The sequence below is a fragment of the Vombatus ursinus genome, unplaced genomic scaffold (assembly GCF_900497805.2).
Source record: "Vombatus ursinus unplaced genomic scaffold, bare-nosed wombat genome assembly UNPS02010394.1, whole genome shotgun sequence".
Classification (NCBI taxonomy): Eukaryota; Metazoa; Chordata; class Mammalia; order Diprotodontia; family Vombatidae; genus Vombatus; species Vombatus ursinus.
In genome coordinates this window covers 6,876,557-6,893,326 of record NW_020950172.1, presented here as the reverse complement: position 1 = coordinate 6,893,326, position 16,770 = coordinate 6,876,557, and the positions used below count along the sequence as shown (strand labels likewise).

The following is a 16,770-nucleotide window of genomic DNA, read 5'->3' as shown; positions in this document are numbered from 1 at the left end:
GCAGTGGGTGGATCGGCTCCAGAGCTGCCTGTCGGACGCCTGAGCCCGCCGGGGACCCTAGAGCTCCTGGCCTGCTAGGGTTGGACGCCAGCTTCCAGTCGCTACAAACCACTATGGGGGTCCAGGGGGGCAGGGCCATCCAGTCTGCCCTTTGTTTACAGGCCCAGCCCTCCCGGGGCATCCGACAGTATTGGGGTTCTGCACCAGTGTGGGGGCCCCCGCCCACCCCCAGCCTCAGCACTTGACTTTGTACATAAACTCTGGGGGTCCTTGGTCCTCGTCGTGTCCTGACCCTTGCCCTGGGGTAGGGCCTACTCAATGAGTTACACCCCACCCCCACCCCACTCCCAAAGACCTGGAAATGTGCTGGGCCGTGTGGCCCCAAGTTTGTCTCTGCCCTCTCTGGGACAGGTCTGTTGGCCAGTGTGGCCTCTGTCCACCCCACGCTGCCCCAGGGCAGGCCTGCCTCCTCTCATGACTGTAATTTATTGATGGTGTCAGGACTGAGCAGCCCCTGCCTATGGAGACAGCCATGGTACAGTTCCCTCCCTCTCAGCCAGACTTCCCCCGGGGGTGGGGGGGTGGGGGTTAATGGTCACCCGAGTCTTTGAAGTGGGTTTTGTAAATAGCCTGACCCTGTGGCAGGCCTGTGGCCACTGTCACTTGTGTAGATTCTGTTCACCCCAGTCTCTGTAAATGTGTCTGGCCCCAGACGGCCCCACCCCCATGTATTGTGTCTAGAACAAAGGATTATATAAAGAGAACTGATGGAATTTAATAAAACAGGAGCCTTCCTGCTCTCTGAGCTCCCCTCCGGGCCAGGCCTGGGGGCTGGGGGGAGCGGCCATGCAGCAGCCCAGGGCATGGCAGGGAGAGCCATCCCCAGCTGGGCCTGGCCCCACGGCCTCCAGGGAGCTCCTGCTGCCTCCTCCTGATGTGGGATGTGACCACATGTGCTGGCTGAGGTCATGGGCTCCTCCAGATGACTCATCCTCAGCCGGCGACAGGCAGCTTCAAGTCTCCAAAGTCCTTTAGAAAGCGCCCTGAGTGATGGATCGAATTCACTCCAGTGAAAAGGAAGGCCATTTGTTCACAGGGGGGCCAAGCTTTTGAGGGGCTCGCGGGCACAGAACAGGAAAAAAATGCATGTCAGCCAGCTGGGAACCCCAGCCTGGGCTGGTATTGGCAAGGGGCACCATGGTTGGAACAGAGATTATGCAGGGAAAGAGAGGGAGAGGTAGGCTGGAAGGCCTTGAATGCAGGCCCAGTCAGATCAGGTGTGTGGGGTGGGCAGGTTGCAGGCGAAAGAGAAGGCAGCATCGAAGCAGCCTTGTGCCTGGGCTGGGGGTGCAGAGGATCAGTCCGAGGAGAGTGGCACCAGGGGGTGCTGACAGATGGCCAGGTCTTAGGACCTAGAGACGAGGCGCTATCAGCCTTGCTGCATTGATGACTGCCTGGGAAAGCCGGATTTGGAACGGGTCTGAGCCTCATCCCCTGTACAAGGTCATCTCCCAGGAAAGAGAGTGGGGCAAGGGAGCTAGGGTGCTCTCTCAGAGACGAGCCCACCCAGGGAGGAGTACAGGCAGATCTAGAGGTTTACAGAGAAGGAAACGGGGCCCAGAGAAAAACAGGCTTGTCCGGAGTCCCAACGACAGTGGCTGGGGACTGGGGGGGGGGGGGGGGAAGGGAGTAACAACTCCCTTGGGGACAGAAGTGGAAGGACAGGCCCCAGGATGTCAGCCCAGAGGGGTGTCTGTCAGGCTAGCCCTTGATCCTTCTGGACCCTTCCCTCCCCCAGACCCAGCCCCAGTCCAGCAAAGATTCGTTTCACTCGGGTGCCTGTAGACCAGTTCCTGGCCCCCCGCTGGAGACACACGCAACAGGTGCCGCCCCCCACCTCCCCCCCGGGCCCAGGGCTGCTCTTTAATGGGACCTGGCCCCTATGTAGCAGGACCCACCCGCCCCCGGTCAAGCACGCACGCAACAATTTATACTCAGGGCCATTTCAAAGTGTACATTTGATATGTTTACCATGATTTTAAAGAGATCACCTAAATTCAGCAAATCAAAGACCAAGAAGGGAACAGACAAACGTTCTGTGTGGGAGGTCAGAGCCTGGCTCCCACTGCCTGAATTCTGGCTGTCGCCAGCACCTCGGGCAGCTCCGAGAGCCATCTGAGAGGGCTGGGCAGTCACAACCGGCATCACTGGCATGGGAGGGAGAGTGGGCACCCGGCTGGCTGGACGCCAGCAGGAGGTAGAGGAGAAGGCGTGGGGGTGGCACAGCGGGGCCCAGAGCCCGTTTCGGGAAGGGCTCGTCTGGGAGGCCTCCAAGGGCCTGCCTGCCTGAGCCCAAGCAGCTGCCGGGTGCAGGTGAGGAACCTGTCTGCACCTCCTGCGGCTGCCAGGTGTCCCCTGCCCTCCATGCCATGGTGGCTAGCAGGGAACAGGACCCTTCTCCCTACGCCTCTGAGAACCCGGGCAGCTAGAGTCTACAGGAGTGATCTCCAGGAGCTCCATCCTCGCTTGTCTCAAATCTCACCACTCTCCTGCCGCCTCCCACCCCCTCCCACCCCAGGCCCATAAAGGAAGAACTAAGCTCCACTAGTGAAGGCAGGGGTCCATTAAGACCACAGTTGAGGCCTTATTTGAGGTGGGGGGAAGGCAGCAGATTCTTGGGGCTCCCAGGGTCCTGTCTCCTGCAGCTGGCCCTACAGCATTCCTCCTGATAGAGGGCACCCAGCTTCTACCTGAGCATTCCCAGTGACAAGGAGCTCAGTACCTCCCAAGGCCTTCTCAGCCCAAATCTGCCTCCCTCACCTTCCTCTTATGGCTCAGTCCAAGTGTCTAATTCCAGTCCTCCACTGAGCCTTCCCTTCTCCAGCTGGGCATCCCCAGGTCTGTCCTCTCCCCTTCTGGCCTGGTTTCTGGGCCCCTCTCCAGCTCCCCAATGGACTTCTTAAACTGAGAGCTCAGACCCAAACACCAGGTGCCAAATCGAGTCTAAGCAGGTCCAAGGAGAGCTGGACAGTCCCCTCCTGGCCCTGGGAGCTCCCTCCCTCAATGCATCCTGGGACTGGGTCTGCTTGCTGGTGACTTAGCGAGCTTGCAGCCCACTTGACCCCCAGACTTTGCCACTAGGTGGACGCTGCAGCACCGTTCAGGCAAGCCTACGCTTCCGTGGGCTTTTTGTTCAGGTGCATAACTTTTAAAATTTATCCTTTGAGGTTTTCGTAGTCTTAGTTTCAGCCTGAGACCTTTGGGGATTGTGTTGCTGCCCTGTTCTGACCCTGCCCCAGGCCTTAGGATCTTCACTGCCGAGGGCTGGGGCTTCCGAGGCTGGAGCCAGGGAGCTCACCCTGCTTGGGCACGCTCTTTGCCAGCAGGCAGGGGTTGGAGTTGGGCAGAGACGGGATGGGGGAGGGGGCGAAACAAAGGCTGGGGCGAGGGAAGAGTCCATGTCTTGGGCTCCAATGCTGTCGCTGATACAAAGTGCAAAAATGTGGCTGTTCCTGCTTCCATTAAAAAATGTGAAAAACAAGAGGCCAGAAAACTGCTCGCAGGTTCCCCGTCGGCTCCGTCTTAAAGTCCACGAGGTCCAGAGCTGGCTGTGGCCCACGCGTGCCCGCTCCCCTGGGGCTGCAGGGCTCTGTTCCTGAGGCAGCCGTCCCAGTCCTCCGCAGGCCATCTCCTCCCCGACCGCTGAGGGCTGAGCGGTGGGCAGGTGGCTGGTATTCGGAGGGGGCCCCTGGTGTCTACTTTCCTCCCTCCCGCCCCCCACCCTGGGAAGCTCGGGCTCCTTCTGTCCGATAAGGCTTTATTGCTGTAGGGGGCAACACGTGTGCCTGGCGCCCCGGCTCGTGGCCACGGTGCCCCCGGTGCTGCCCCCACCAGCCCCTGTGGGGCTCGCTCCACAGGCCACACGAGAGGAAACGCTCGGAGGAGAACAGGTCAACATTCAGGGGGCAGGCCCGAGGGCAGTGGGCAGCAGGGAGAGGAAGCAGGCTGAAGTCTGGCTCCGGCCCAGGCGCCTCCTGCGGCTACGCGAGACAATGCAAACGTCCTTCCCCACGTTTGCTAAGAAAGGGTTCGCTTGTGGCCGTCGTTTGACTGGTCCTGACCACCAGCTTTACCAATGCAGCATTTATTAAAAAATAAAATTAAAATAAAAAAACAGACCATTTGCATCACCAGGTAGTTTTCTTGCCTAAGTGGAAGCAGCCCGGCCTCAGGGAGACGTGGCCTGAGGGAGGCGGCAGCGTCAAGCAGGACCATTTAACGTGGCTTCAGGAGGTGGCGCCTCCTCTTTCCTACGGGGTGGGGGGGGGGAGAAGGGGAAACCCTTTAGACGGGGCACTCCCGGGGCCGGGGGCCCCCTGCCCCTGCCCCCCCACGGGCTCGCCCCCTACGGGGGGGCCAGCCAGGGGGGGGGGGGGGGGGGTTCTGCCCGACCCTCCCAAACTCATGGTAGGCGTGGATAAGCCCCCGGGCAGAGCAGAGCCGGCTGTGGGCCGCAGGGTCTCAGGGTCCCGATGGCAAGAGGGGTCAGCCCGAAAAAAATGAGCCAACCGACACAAGTCTGGGCCTTGGAGCCCACCCTTCCCTGTACGTCACTGGCAGCAGCCTGTCTCCGGTGCCCATTCCCACCCCTCCAGGAAAGCTCTGGAAGCCAGGCCACCGTCCCTTGCCCCGGGCTTTCCCAGCTCACCTGTCTTTCATCACCGTTTCCAGGGCAGCCGTGGTAGCCATTGTCGTGGCTGCTGCAGAGATAGTAGCGGTGAGGACAGTGGTGGGGGCTGCCGTGAGGACAGCCGTGGTGGCTACCGTGGGCATGTGTGCAGAGGCCGCAGCAGCTGGGCTCAGGGGCTCCAGGGAGGGCTGCGAGGCACTGGGCACTCCCTTCTCCAACATGGGCAGCTTATGGATCACCAGAGGCTCTGCGTCGCTGTGGCGGAGAGGGCAAAGCTCTGTTCAGGTCACCCCGCGGGCAGCCGGCGACATTCCCCAGCACTCCCTTCAGTCTCTGTCTCTCGCTCTCTCAACAGCTACGTGTGTCTCCTGCCTTCTCAGCTCAGGAGCAGCATGAGCTCCAATAGGCCAGTCTTGCCTTGCTCCCTGGGAGGCGTTCTGGTGCTCAAGACGGGCTGCCGAGGCTATTCCTTGGCCTCCTCGCTGCCTTCTACCCCCACCGCTCCCTCATTTCTTCCTCCCTAGGTTCTCGTGTCTCTTCTTTCCCCCCACAGTGGAGGGTTCTCCCAGCTTTCCTCAGCACTCAGCAAGCTCTCCCCCCCCAGCTCCAAACGTTCCCCCCGTACCATGACTCCAACCCACATCTCCACACTTGACCTGTCCCTCCAGGTCCCGGCACGTGCGTCCATCAGGCAAAAAAACCACTCTGCTTGCTGCCGCCCCCCCCCCCCCCCCCACGTCAGAAGGCTCAGGATCAAGGCTCGAAGCCCAGGTCTGCCACAACCCTGGGGGCGACCTCTCTGGGCCTGGGGACCCCTCAGCTGGATGCTCCTTAACCAGTTCCTATCCCTTTCCCAGTATTACTCCCATGGGGAACATTTCATACCCTTCTCAATCTGACTCTCCGTGACCTTCCCCCTCTGGCCTCGGGCTATGCCCCAGGCCTGGAAAGCTCCTCCTCCTCTTCCCTCCACCTCTTACACAAAGTGCGTATTATACATATATATATACACACACACACACACACACACACACACACACACACACACACACACGTCTATCACAGCACTCACCTTCCACCATACAGGGAATGGCCGAGCAGCCAGCACTGCACCCTTGGTGCCTAGCACAGTGCCTTTCCAACTGATGCTGTTCCCCAAATGGAGAGGTGACACTGCCCCCCCGCCATCCTCCCAGCCCTGCCAGGCCCTTCAGAGTATCTGCGCTTGTTGGGAATGTATTTGGAAGGCTTAATGAAAGCCCCAAAGGAAAGCAGCAGCTGGCCTTGGGGGCCCTTGAGCTCGGCCATCTCTCCTGTGGACCCTCACCCACAAGACTGGGAAAGGCGAGGACCTGGGGACAGAGGACTAGACAAGACATATAACCAAGCGGGCGTCCGGCCGTGCCCTGGGAGGTTCCAAGCTCCAGATCCAGGCTCACTCAGGCCCCTCAAGCTCTCCCAGGGGCCCAGTCGGGCCTCACCCAGCCAATGAGCTGCTGATCTTTAATCAAATTTTTACCCGCAATCCTTCAGGCACCTCCTCTGGGAAGCCTTCCCTGGTCCCCCAGCTGCAAATGATCTTTATTTTCCGGAGTTTCTCATCACGCTGTGTGGACCTCTTCTGGCCCCCAGCCATTTTCCAGCTTCCCACATCCTCTCCCCCAACTCTATGGTCTAACCATGCCGGCCCCCCCAACCTTCTCTGGCCTTTGCACTGGCTGTCTGCCAGGCCTGGGAGCCACTGTCTCCTCACCTCTGCCTCACAAAACCCATCACTCCATGATTCAGCGCAGGCATCACCTCTCAAAATGTTTCCTGATCCTTCAAAAAAGCCCAAATGACATTTCCAAGGGCACCAAGGGAGAGGGGGCAGTCACAGATGAGTATAGGTTCAAACTTGGGGACCCAAGGCAGGCACAGCAGCTGCCTACAGTGGAGGGCAGTGGTCAGGGGACATGCCTGACCGGTCCACCCACTGCTCTGCTTCTGGGCAGGCTGGCCAAGGCTGGTGACCCAGCCGAGACTGGGACGGGGCAAGGCCGAGGCTTCAGGATGCCTGGCCCGACAGGGTCCTTCTCAGTAAGGCCGTGAGGGAGGAAGCCAAAGGAAACTGGGCCACAGATGGGCGGGATTCTGTGGCTACCGGGCTGAGCCGGAGACCCTGGGCCTCGGCCTGGTTTCGTTCGCTCCATCTGACTCAGCTTGCACACCCTACTGGGGGGCCTCCTGGCAGGCCCCCTCAAGGCTTGGCCCAGGGCTGTGACGGAGGCAGAGCTTATCACAGACCTTCCTTCCCAGCTTACTCTGCTCCTGACCCTGAGTGCGGCAACGCAATCTCCAGGAGGAAAGGAAGGATTCTGGCCCCAGGAGAGCATAGCAGACAGAAAACAGGAGGGAGGAGAAAGGCAAGGGAGGCCTGCAGGAGCAGCACCTAAGGGCTTGGGCTGGGCCCTGAATCTCTGGGGAATTAATCTGACTCTCTTCTGAGGACGGCAAGCCCAGAAAGAAGGACTGTCTAGAACGTGAAAGGGTCAGCTAGCCCTAGAAGGGGGCCCTTGGGAGAGGCCTCAGGGCCTGGACAGGCCCTGCTCCTCCCAGCCTTGCCCTAAGCAGGTGAAGTTGGGAAAGAAAGAGGAAAGGAAGGAGGAAAGAGGGGAGCTAACTCTCTCCCTCCTGCTTTCAGTTCCCAGGGACTTTCTGGGGGTCAGAGGGCCACAGATTTAGGGCAGGAAGAGCCACCCTCCCCACATCTGACACATCTTAACTCCTACAATGCCAGGCTGATGGAGCCAAGACTGCTCCCTCCTCTCATCCCTACCATCGTCTTTCTTCTTTTTACCACTTACTTCCTCAAACTCTGCAGGTGAAGCAGTAACTAGTCAGAGCTTTACAGCTGCCCCCAGCCCCCTCAGGGAGCCTGCTGCTTCAAGGGGCCAGTCCGCACCAGGCAGGGACACGAGGCCGGACCTCTAGGGAGCAAGGACTGCCAGCAGTACAAGGAAAGCTCTGACTCCGAAAGGTAAGGATCCTCCCTCAGGAGGCCGCGTCTGGGCTGCCATCTTGTTCTCTGTCAATGCCCCACGGCTAAGGCCGAGGAGGAGGTGGCCAGGGCTGTTCCTGGGTTGAATGCACACTCTCAGTTCTACAACAAGTAAGCCCTGCTCATACAACAAGCCCAACAACCAGGTCAGAGGCCACGGCCACCGCTAAAGTGACGGCCCAGGTCTCATTTCTGAGCACAGGAACCAACAAGGACGTCACCCACTGGCAGCGATGCCCTGGTGACAACCCAGCCGCTGCTGGCAGGAGGCCACACCGAGCCCTCGGTCAAAGCCCCCTCAAAAGGCGGCCTGCTCCAGCAGAGTTGGGGAGCTTTGCTGAGTCACATGAAGCATCGGGATAATTCACCCTTCATGCCCAAGAGCAGCTCTCCGGAGAATAAACAGAAAACCCTACCCTGTACTTTTCAGGGTGGGGAATCAGAGGGAGCTGGCTGCGTCCCTGTTTCCATCCACAATCAGAAAGCCCATCTGGGGTGGATCTGGGTGAGCCCAGCCCTTCCGGAGAGGGCTCAAGACCCTGAGGGCCCAGGGCCAGGAAGCCCAGAGGTTGCCCCAGAGTCTCGGGGTTCCATAGGATCCCACAAACAACACTGTTCTTGAGCTGCCCCACCCCCTCCATGACCGGAGAAAGGGTCCTACGGGGATGCATCACTACTATCCACACGCCCTCTTCCTGCAGGTCCAAATAACATAAGCAGGAGCCACGGCGAGAGGCCGAGAGGGGCAGGCCCCAAGTGGGGAGCACGACAGAAGAGGAGAAGGGCAAAGAACACTCTGGGATGCCAAAGGCGACCTTCCGAGAGCCCCGCTCACAAGACGGCTGGCCCGAGCTCAGTGCGAAGGGGCCGCGTTGTCCCCAGCAGCCCATGGCAAGGTCCCCTTGTGAACACTAGGACTCTGTCAGTTCCTGGGCTCCCTGGACCTGAGGCGGTCTCAGCAGAGCTGGGGAACATCGTGTGTGCACGTGTGTGCGCGTGCGTGTGTGCGGTGTCTCGGTAGCCTCAAGGACATGCGACCACCTCCCAAAGAGCTTGAGATGAACAACGATGACTTTCTAGGGGAGGGTTTGAACAGCTTGGAGGAAGCAGACTTCCCGAGGAGTAGAGATGCTGGTGAAAAGAGAAAGTGGCAAATACAGCCTGGGAAGGGAGGGAGAGAGGGAGAGGGAGGGAGGAAAGAAGGGAGGGAGGGAGGGAGGAAAGGAGTGGGGGGAGGGAGAGGGGGAGGAAAGAAGGGAGGAAGGAAGGGGGGGAGGGAGGAAGGGAGGAAGGAAGGAAGGGAGGGATGAAGGAAGGAAGGGAAAGAGGGAGGTAGGGAGTGTTCTTAGGACAATCTCAGCTCTTGGTGCACGGCCACAGCCAGGCCTGGAATTAACCTTCATTCTCCCCCATGGAGAAGGCAAAGGTGTCATTTATACCCGTGGTTACAGAAATGTGGCTTTATTTTGGAACCATGTTTTTAAAAAAATGACCAAAATGTCCAGGCCCTTGGCCCCAAAAGCTCCAACTGTACATACCCTGAGGAAGAAAGAAGTGAGACAAGGTCCCCTATACATGAGAATACTCACAGCAGCACTTTTTGGGGGGGGGGGACAGTAAAGAATTGGGAATAAAGTGGGTGCCACTGATCAAGAAGTAGTTAAATCATGGTTACTGCGATTAAAAGATTTAACAGAATACGACTGCACGAGAAATGAGAAATCTGATTACTCCAAAAAGCCTGAGGACAAGAGGGGCCTGTGCCCAGCAAAGCAAGCAGAAAGAGGCCCCAACGTGCCGCCAAGGGGTCAAGGCAAAGATCCGAACCAGACCCAGTGCCATGAAATCCTCATGGCTGAGCCTGCCCCAGGATGAGAGCTGCGCTGAGACAGAGCACCGCGCTCCCTCCCTGGACGTGCACCGTGGCGGGCACTGAGACAGAGTGAAGATGTCCCTTAGCCTTGCCAGATACGGGTTTTCTCCCTCTCTTCTAAAATCCTTGTGATACAAGAGGGCTTGCTGGGTAAAAGGAAGGGGAAGGAGAGTTATCCACAAAAATCGGTAAAACCCAAACCATGGCTCTCCACTGGTAGAGCTGAACTCCCGACAGATCCACATCGTGGCCGGCTGACCGCACTGCGATTTAGAAAACCATCTGTTCTGTCGCATTTCTATTCATCTGGCGGGCCAGCCCCCAGCTCTGTCTGGGTGTGGCTACAAGGCCCCAGCCTGGGAGTTCTCTGCCACAACGGGATGATCTGAATTCCAGGAAGAGAAGGAGGACTTTTCTCCAAGAAAAATGAGGAAGGCAAGCCTCCCTGGATGTCTGTGTATGGGCATTTAAATACTGTTTCTCACAGATCTGGACAGCTCATCCCTCTTCCATCTGAAAGGATGCATTTTTTTGAAGGGTAAACATCCGCCCTGTTGGGATCTCCTCTCTTTGGCCTCTTCTCCCTCCTCCTTCCTCTTTCTCCTTCAACTCACCGTCCTGTAGAAGTTAAGCTTTTGAAAACAAGATTCTGTGGGTGCTGGTGGAGGGGGCGTGGGAACGGGGGCTGTCCGACGACATGCAGCCGTTTGGCCTCCCGCCCTACCTCACGGCTGCCTTGGTGCTCAGGCGGCCTTCCCGGCACTAATGCTCTTTCTCCACTCCAGGAAGTAGCATCAAATGGTCCCTAATTCTTTTCATCTTTTTGTTCACTCTGGGTGCCCAGCCAGAGCTTATTTGCTGAATAAATGCTAGGTGGCACAGCAGATAAAACACTGGGTCTGGAGTCAGAACTGATTATTTCCTAGCTGTGTGACTGTGGGCAAATCACTTAACCTCTGTCTGCCTCAGTTTCCTCAACTATAAAATAGGGATAAAAACAGTACCTGCCTCTCAGGCTTACTGTGAGGATTAAACGAGACAACTATAAACCACCTGACACAGTGCCTGGCGTACAGCAGATACTCATTAAATGCTTACTCTTTTCCCCTTCCCTTCTTTACCTTGTTCACAGAGTTGAAAGTGAACGCGTGTAACAATTTCCCTCACTTTAAGCCGCTTGTTATGGCGATGATTCTTGAAGGCTTTGTGGTCTGGACCTTGACCCAGGTGTTAGAGCTGGAAGGGACCCAAGTGGTACTGAGTCCAGCCCCGTCTCCGGGGAGGTGAAGGCAGCTGCCTAGGTCGCTCACCCAGGAAGCATCTGAGGCAGAGCCACAGCAGGGCTCTAGCCACTGTACCGCCTTGTCATCAGCGCGGGGCCACGAGAACACAGCTCTAGGACTGGAAGCGTTGGGTGTGCCTGTGGGTTTGCACTGTCTCTGCCATGACGGGCTCCTTCCCAAGGTTCCCCATCTTGAGGAGCTGGGCTTTAACGTGCTTATACCGTTGCCTATGAGGATCCCATTGGAGGCAAAGGCAGACCTGGGCCGCTGGTCACTCGCTCACTGGGCCTACGTTTTGTCTGCCTTTGGCAGCCCCGACTGGGGATGGGGGGCACTCGAGCACAGTGCTAGGCCCAGAGGAAGTGGGCTTCTGGCCTGAAGGGAGTTCTAAGATGAAAGCAGGTCATGAACCAAGAAGAATGTCGTCCCGTCCTTTCTATTTAGAAGCGGGACGGCTCTGCGGGAACCTCGAGAACTGCCACAGCCCGAGCTGCCCCATTCAATCCTCATGGCAAGTCTTTCTGGACCACCTCACAGGCCTCAGCACTGCTGTCTCCCTCCCCAGACCAGCCCAGGCTCTGTCCCCTGGGGGCACTTGGCCACCGCCCACGTGTTGAGCTGAGAAGCCCAACTTCGGCCTGCCCTGCTGGGGAGAGACAGGCAGCGGCTCTTCCCCATCACATGAATGCGTGTCTATCTCTATTTCCCCTCTTTGGACTTGGCCTTTACACAAGTGCTTAAAGACGGAGTACGGATGGGGGCCGGAGAAACAAATCCTTCCTTCTGCTCAGGGTCCCCATGTCTGTAAGACGCTGCTTCGTACAGGCTGGGCTCATGGCTGGTGTTTGGTCTGACAAGCTTTCCCTGCACCTCAGGCACAGATCGATGAATGATGCTGAGACGCCAAACCCTCCATGCTCCGTCTTCCTTATGGATCAGAAGGGGTGTGGAGGTAGAGGAGAGGGCAGGACCACCTGTCATCCGGGGGGGGGGGGGGGGCGCGTGCACTGCCGCCTCTACAGTGAGGGGCCCCGGCAGAAGCACCAGAACCCAAGAGGAGACCTGGCCAGACGTCTGTGAAGAAGCCCAAGATCCTGCTCCAGGGAGGGGGTTGTCTGGGGAGGGCAGGGCCTCACACTGGGCAGCCTGGGACCACAGGACAAAAGCCTGGGTCAGCCAGGAGACGGGCAGTGGTGCGAGCACTAACCTTCCCAAGCCTGAGTGCATCTCTTCCTGTCCATCAGTGACCACCCTCCCAGTGGCAGAGAAGAAACCTGACTGTGCCACCCAGTCCTCCCTCCCATGCCCTCTCTAGAGGCAAAGCGATTCAACGGGTCAACCAGCATTCATTCATCAAGCACCTAGAGGCGCCAGGCACCAGACTAAAGAGCTTCCATCTCCCAAGACAGAGCCATCGAGTGCTGGAAGGGACCTTGGTAGTGCTCGTGTCCAGTCCACACCCCAAGGCCTGACTGCCAGCCTTTCCAAGCCTCACCACCTCTGAAGGGGCAGCTCAAATGGTGAGGGACGGCCCTTCCGTGAGAGGGCCCTCAGACCGCCTGGGCCACTTCCCCCACTGCTCCCAACATGGGACCACAGCCCGGACGTCGAGGATTCCTTCGAGGGATTCCCCCCACAGCTGCCCCCAAGGGGGCCCCCCAGGCCTCTCTGCTCTCTGGTACTGCTCTGGGACTCCGGTGACACCCACATTTCTAGGCCTTCTTCCCACAAGGCCTTCTCGGTGAGGGGCACCTCCCCATTCTGCTTTCCCTTACGTACGACCCTTGGCCTCACCCATTTCCCTAGATTAGACCTGGGAAGGAGCTGAAAGTCACACACAGCACTAGTCTGGAACCTTCCGTCTCGCTTTTTCATGGTGATCAGCTTTCCTGAACTAGGAGGACCACATGTGATCACTGGACGCCATTTACAGCTCGGATCGGCTGGAGGTAAAGTGAGGCCCCATCTAATACTCCACACGGATTTAAGGGACGAGGAAGCCACCTGAGCCAGGAGCCTCCCCCTAGAACATCTCAGATAAGCCTCAGGCCCGGTGCCAGATGGGCAGCACAAGTGGAAAAGGAACCTTTTTGCACTGATTGCCTGGAAAAATGACAAGCGAGGAAGGGACCCTTGGAACAGGATCTCTTTGGGGAGTAAGTACTCAAAAGTCTACCCCCGGCCAGAAAAACACTGGTGCCTCATCACTGAGCGTCGCCTGCCTTGCGCAGGACACAGCCCCCGTGCTGGGGAGGAAGGGAACCGAGCCCTAACCAGCATCCCCTCTGAGCCCACTCCTAAGCCCGGCCCCTCCTCTCACACCTGGTCAAGGCGGCCTTCTCCTTCTTGGCGTCCACAGTCAACTTGGGGCCCTCTTGCCCAGATCCGGGACTGACGGTTTCTGTGACGATACCTGCTTTCTTCTCTTCCTCCTCCTCCTCCTCCTCACTGTCCGAGCCCCCCGAGGAGCTGCTGTCAGAGGCCACCAGGGGGGCCTTCCTTGCCACACACACATTCCAGACGCAGGGAGCAGCTGGGCTGACTGCAAGGGAAGAGAAGACCAGTCACTCCGAGGGCGAGGGAGGGTCCCCGGCCATGTGCTCACGCACCCAAAGCCTGTGAGGACAGGCCTGCGGGCACGGAGCAGACCCCCGCTCCTCTCGGCCCACTGTCTGAAACTTGCCTTGAGCCCAGAGGCAATCTGAACGGCGCTGCCTTTTGTGGCACAAGCACATCCACAGCTCACAGTCTGCCACCAGCCTGACGAGCACCGGGCCTGGGGAGGAGGCCCAGGCCAGCCAGCCCCCTAGACTTCACCAAAACCCTGCTGGGACAGCGTCCCCTCTCCTCAGCCCTGCCGGCCACCCCTCAGCACACGCAGACTCGGTGGCCCAACGCTCCAGGGGCATCCTAGCGCCCTTCCTCCCAGACTCTGCTCCTCTCTAGAGCTGGCTTAAGGACTGGGAACATCCAGTGTAGAACACAGAGCTTGCAGTTTTACCCCTTGGACACTCTTTTTAAGCTCCCACTTGGCTAGAGAACCAGGACACGAGCAGGAGCAGCCCGGGCTTTCTGTTTGCAGGACAAGCAGGAGGCTGAGAAGCAGACCTCCTGAGGAACGGGACCCTGGGCCTGAACTTCGCGGGTCTCCCTGCTGTTCTCCACTTCCACCTCCCCCCCAACCCGGGGCTGTGGCGACTCAGGACCCTCCTCAGTGACGGAGGGAAGTCCCTGAGAGCATTTCTGGCTCTGGCGGGCTCACGAGGCCACAAGGACACTTGACCTTTTCTCATGATGTTTTAGATTTTGCCTCTTTTGGTCCAAGGCTTACCAAGAATGCACAGAAGAGCTTCAAACGTTTGAAGAAGAAACCCTAATATCTGCAGAATCTTTTAAAAGAGGCCACACGGGAACGTGAACCTGCTCAGCCTCCAGGTAAACTTCATTTGCGGATGTCATTAGGAGCCCATCCCTACAGTCGATTCCGGAGAGCCCATCGTCCTACGGCACCTGACTCTCAGCAGCCAGGACAGCTGCCGGTTTTCCTGCTGACCTGCTCACATCCGCAGGGGCAGTGGCGCTGGTGCTTTCACAGGGTGGTGCTACGGGCCCGGCGCAGAGACAGCAAGGGTCTCTGCTGCCGGCCCCACTCTCAGCTTCACTATACACCAGATGCACCCCCCCAAGCTCTGAGCCCACTCACAGCTCTTGTCCTGGCTCTGCTTGGGCTTCTCCTCGGAAGGGCTGCTCCCTGTGTCCACAGGAGAACTGCATCGAGGACCCGATTCTGAGCTAAAAAAGAGGCCAGGGAATGAGCATGGCAAGGCCGGAAGAACTGGTACACGCCCCTTTACAGACCTTCCCAGAAACCCTCTAGGCCCAACAAGGATCACCAGGCTCAACGAGGCATGTGAGTCAGTGCACAGTGCCCCAGCTGAAAGGGGCTCTCCCCGCCAAGAGTCTCTTACCAGCAAAACGACTGAAAATCTGTGAATTTTGCCCAGCCTTTTTCCTCTGAAGTGGCAGTGTCTGGAGCAGCTGCATCCCATACACGAGAACCGATGTCCATGGCCACACCTGAGGGAGGGGGCTTTGAATTTACTGGCTCATCAAATACAGCTGTCCATCCAGAGCCTGCAGAGGGGGGTGGGGGGGAAGGAGGCAGGGGGGTGGAGGCGAGAGCAGTGGTTACTGTGGCTACAACTGGGTCCTTGCTAAGGGAGGAAGGAGGGGGGCAGCCCAAGAGAAGACTGCATCTCATTGAGAGGTGAGGACCAGGCCTAGGGCCGGGACCTGTTCATCATAAAACAACAGGACGGCAGCATCACATGGAGCCCCGGGCCTGGGCTGCCCACAGGAGAAAGGCTGGCTGAATTCCTTCTCGACCCTGCCAACAGGATGACGGAGTTCACAGTTCAGGGCCCACACGAGCCCGCTGTCTCAGGGCGGGCAGCAGGACGCTGAAGCCCAGAGGCTGGCAGGACCAGAGCTTCTCCTGGATCAGGGCCCCTGTTACTGAGCCCTAGACTATGCAGGTACATGGGGCCAAGGCCTGGTAGCAGGACCAAGAGAAGCCACTTGGGCCCCAGGCAGCTTTGGGACACGGGGCCCGTGCAGAGGAGAAGCGCATGGAAATGGCACGGGCAACCCTTCGGGCATGTCATTGCCCTTCCCCGGGCCCCCGACACACCAGCACCGCCAAAAGCTACTCTGCTTCACTGGCAAAGGCGTGGTGCCCGGAGAGGGACCAGCCTCTGCACGGAGCAGGTTCTCGGGGGAGGGTCTCTTCACCTTCCGAGGCCAGGTCTTCACCCTGCAGGGTGAGGTCGGTGGTGCTGCTGCTCTTCGAAGGAGGCGTGCCGCCATCCCGCAGGACCTCTCCTGCCGCTGCCTCCTCCTCCTCCTCTGAGTCCTCACTGCCATCCCGATCCCCGTTCTCCAGATTACGTTTGGCAGAATACTCTGAGGTATGTGACGCACCAAACCTAGAACAAAACGAAGGTGAGCAGGAAGGTGCCCGGAAGCCAGCTCTGCTCACCTGGGCCTTCCGTCCCGCGGACAGCCCGGGGCCACGGGCCGACGCGAGGGCCGGGCCGCTGGAAGAGAACGGCAGCCCAAGAGGAAGGCCAGGAAACAGGGCCCTGAAAACCTGGTGGGAGAAACGTGGCCCCGGATCACAGCCGCCCGACGCGAAGCCCTTCACCGAGCTCCCTCTAACGGGGACGACACGCGAAGGACAGAGCGGCTGGAAGGCCCCCTGCAGGAGGTGGGCCTGGGGGTCTGCAGGATGGGATTCTGGGACATTTTCCAAAAACAAAATCAAACACCCCAGATTCCGGCAAGCAGAGGGCCAGCTTTCCGGGCATTCTCCAATTTCTGGGGTAGAACCCCTTTTGGAACCAAATGAGTCAAATGGGGATTCTCAGTGTAAAAAGTGAGGTTTGTCATTTAACTGCTCACAACGATATGTCACCTACTGTGTGCCAGGCATTGTGCTAAGTGCTTTATCTTTATGGTTGTCGCACTGAACCCCCCACAACTTGGGAGGTGTTGTTACGTTCCCCACTTTACAGCTGAGCAAACCCAGGCAAGCAGAGGTTAATAACTTGTCCCCTCCCTCCCCACTGGTTAGGGTCTGTCGTGAGGATCCAATGAGGTAACAACTGTAAAGTGCGCAGCCCAGTGCCTGGCACACAGTAGGTGCTCTATAAATTGTCTCTTTGAAACTTGTTCCTGGTTCTCAGTCTAGAACCCAGCACATGCAATCTAATCACTCCTCCAGGAGGACGGATTGCCTTTCCAGAGCCTTCTCTTCCCCAGAGGTGTCAAACACACATTGTGGCCCACTTCTGTCTCTATTTATGCCACTGTTTAGGCTGACCCT

At 58.4% G+C, this 16,770-nt stretch overlaps 2 protein-coding genes across 5 annotated transcripts in view; one reads left to right on the top strand and one right to left on the bottom strand.

The window, feature by feature from the left end:
* Positions 1-245, top strand: part of SBF1 (SET binding factor 1) — a 33,851-nt gene extending 33,606 nt beyond the window's left edge. Inside the window, exon 42 of the mRNA XM_027854369.1 lies at positions 5-245. Coding sequence (XP_027710170.1) covers positions 5-245 — 241 coding nt within the window. The remainder of the gene's footprint in view (positions 1-4) is intronic.
* Positions 246-4,128: 3,883 nt separating this feature from the next.
* PPP6R2 (protein phosphatase 6 regulatory subunit 2) overlaps positions 4,129-16,770 on the bottom strand; it is a 137,305-nt gene continuing 124,663 nt past the window's right edge. For 3 of the 4 annotated variants that reach the window (XM_027854384.1, XM_027854383.1, XM_027854386.1), the window contains 6 exons: positions 15,678-15,871; positions 14,855-15,020; positions 14,590-14,678; positions 13,209-13,428; positions 4,709-4,945; positions 4,129-4,310 (listed from right to left, as the gene is read on the bottom strand). In XM_027854384.1, coding sequence (XP_027710185.1) covers positions 4,262-4,310; positions 4,709-4,945; positions 13,209-13,428; positions 14,590-14,678; positions 14,855-15,020; positions 15,678-15,871 — 955 coding nt within the window. In that variant the 3' untranslated portion in view covers positions 4,129-4,261. The remainder of the gene's footprint in view (positions 4,311-4,708; positions 4,946-13,208; positions 13,429-14,589; positions 14,679-14,854; positions 15,021-15,677; positions 15,872-16,770) is intronic. The other variant, XM_027854385.1, reaches the window with a different exon arrangement.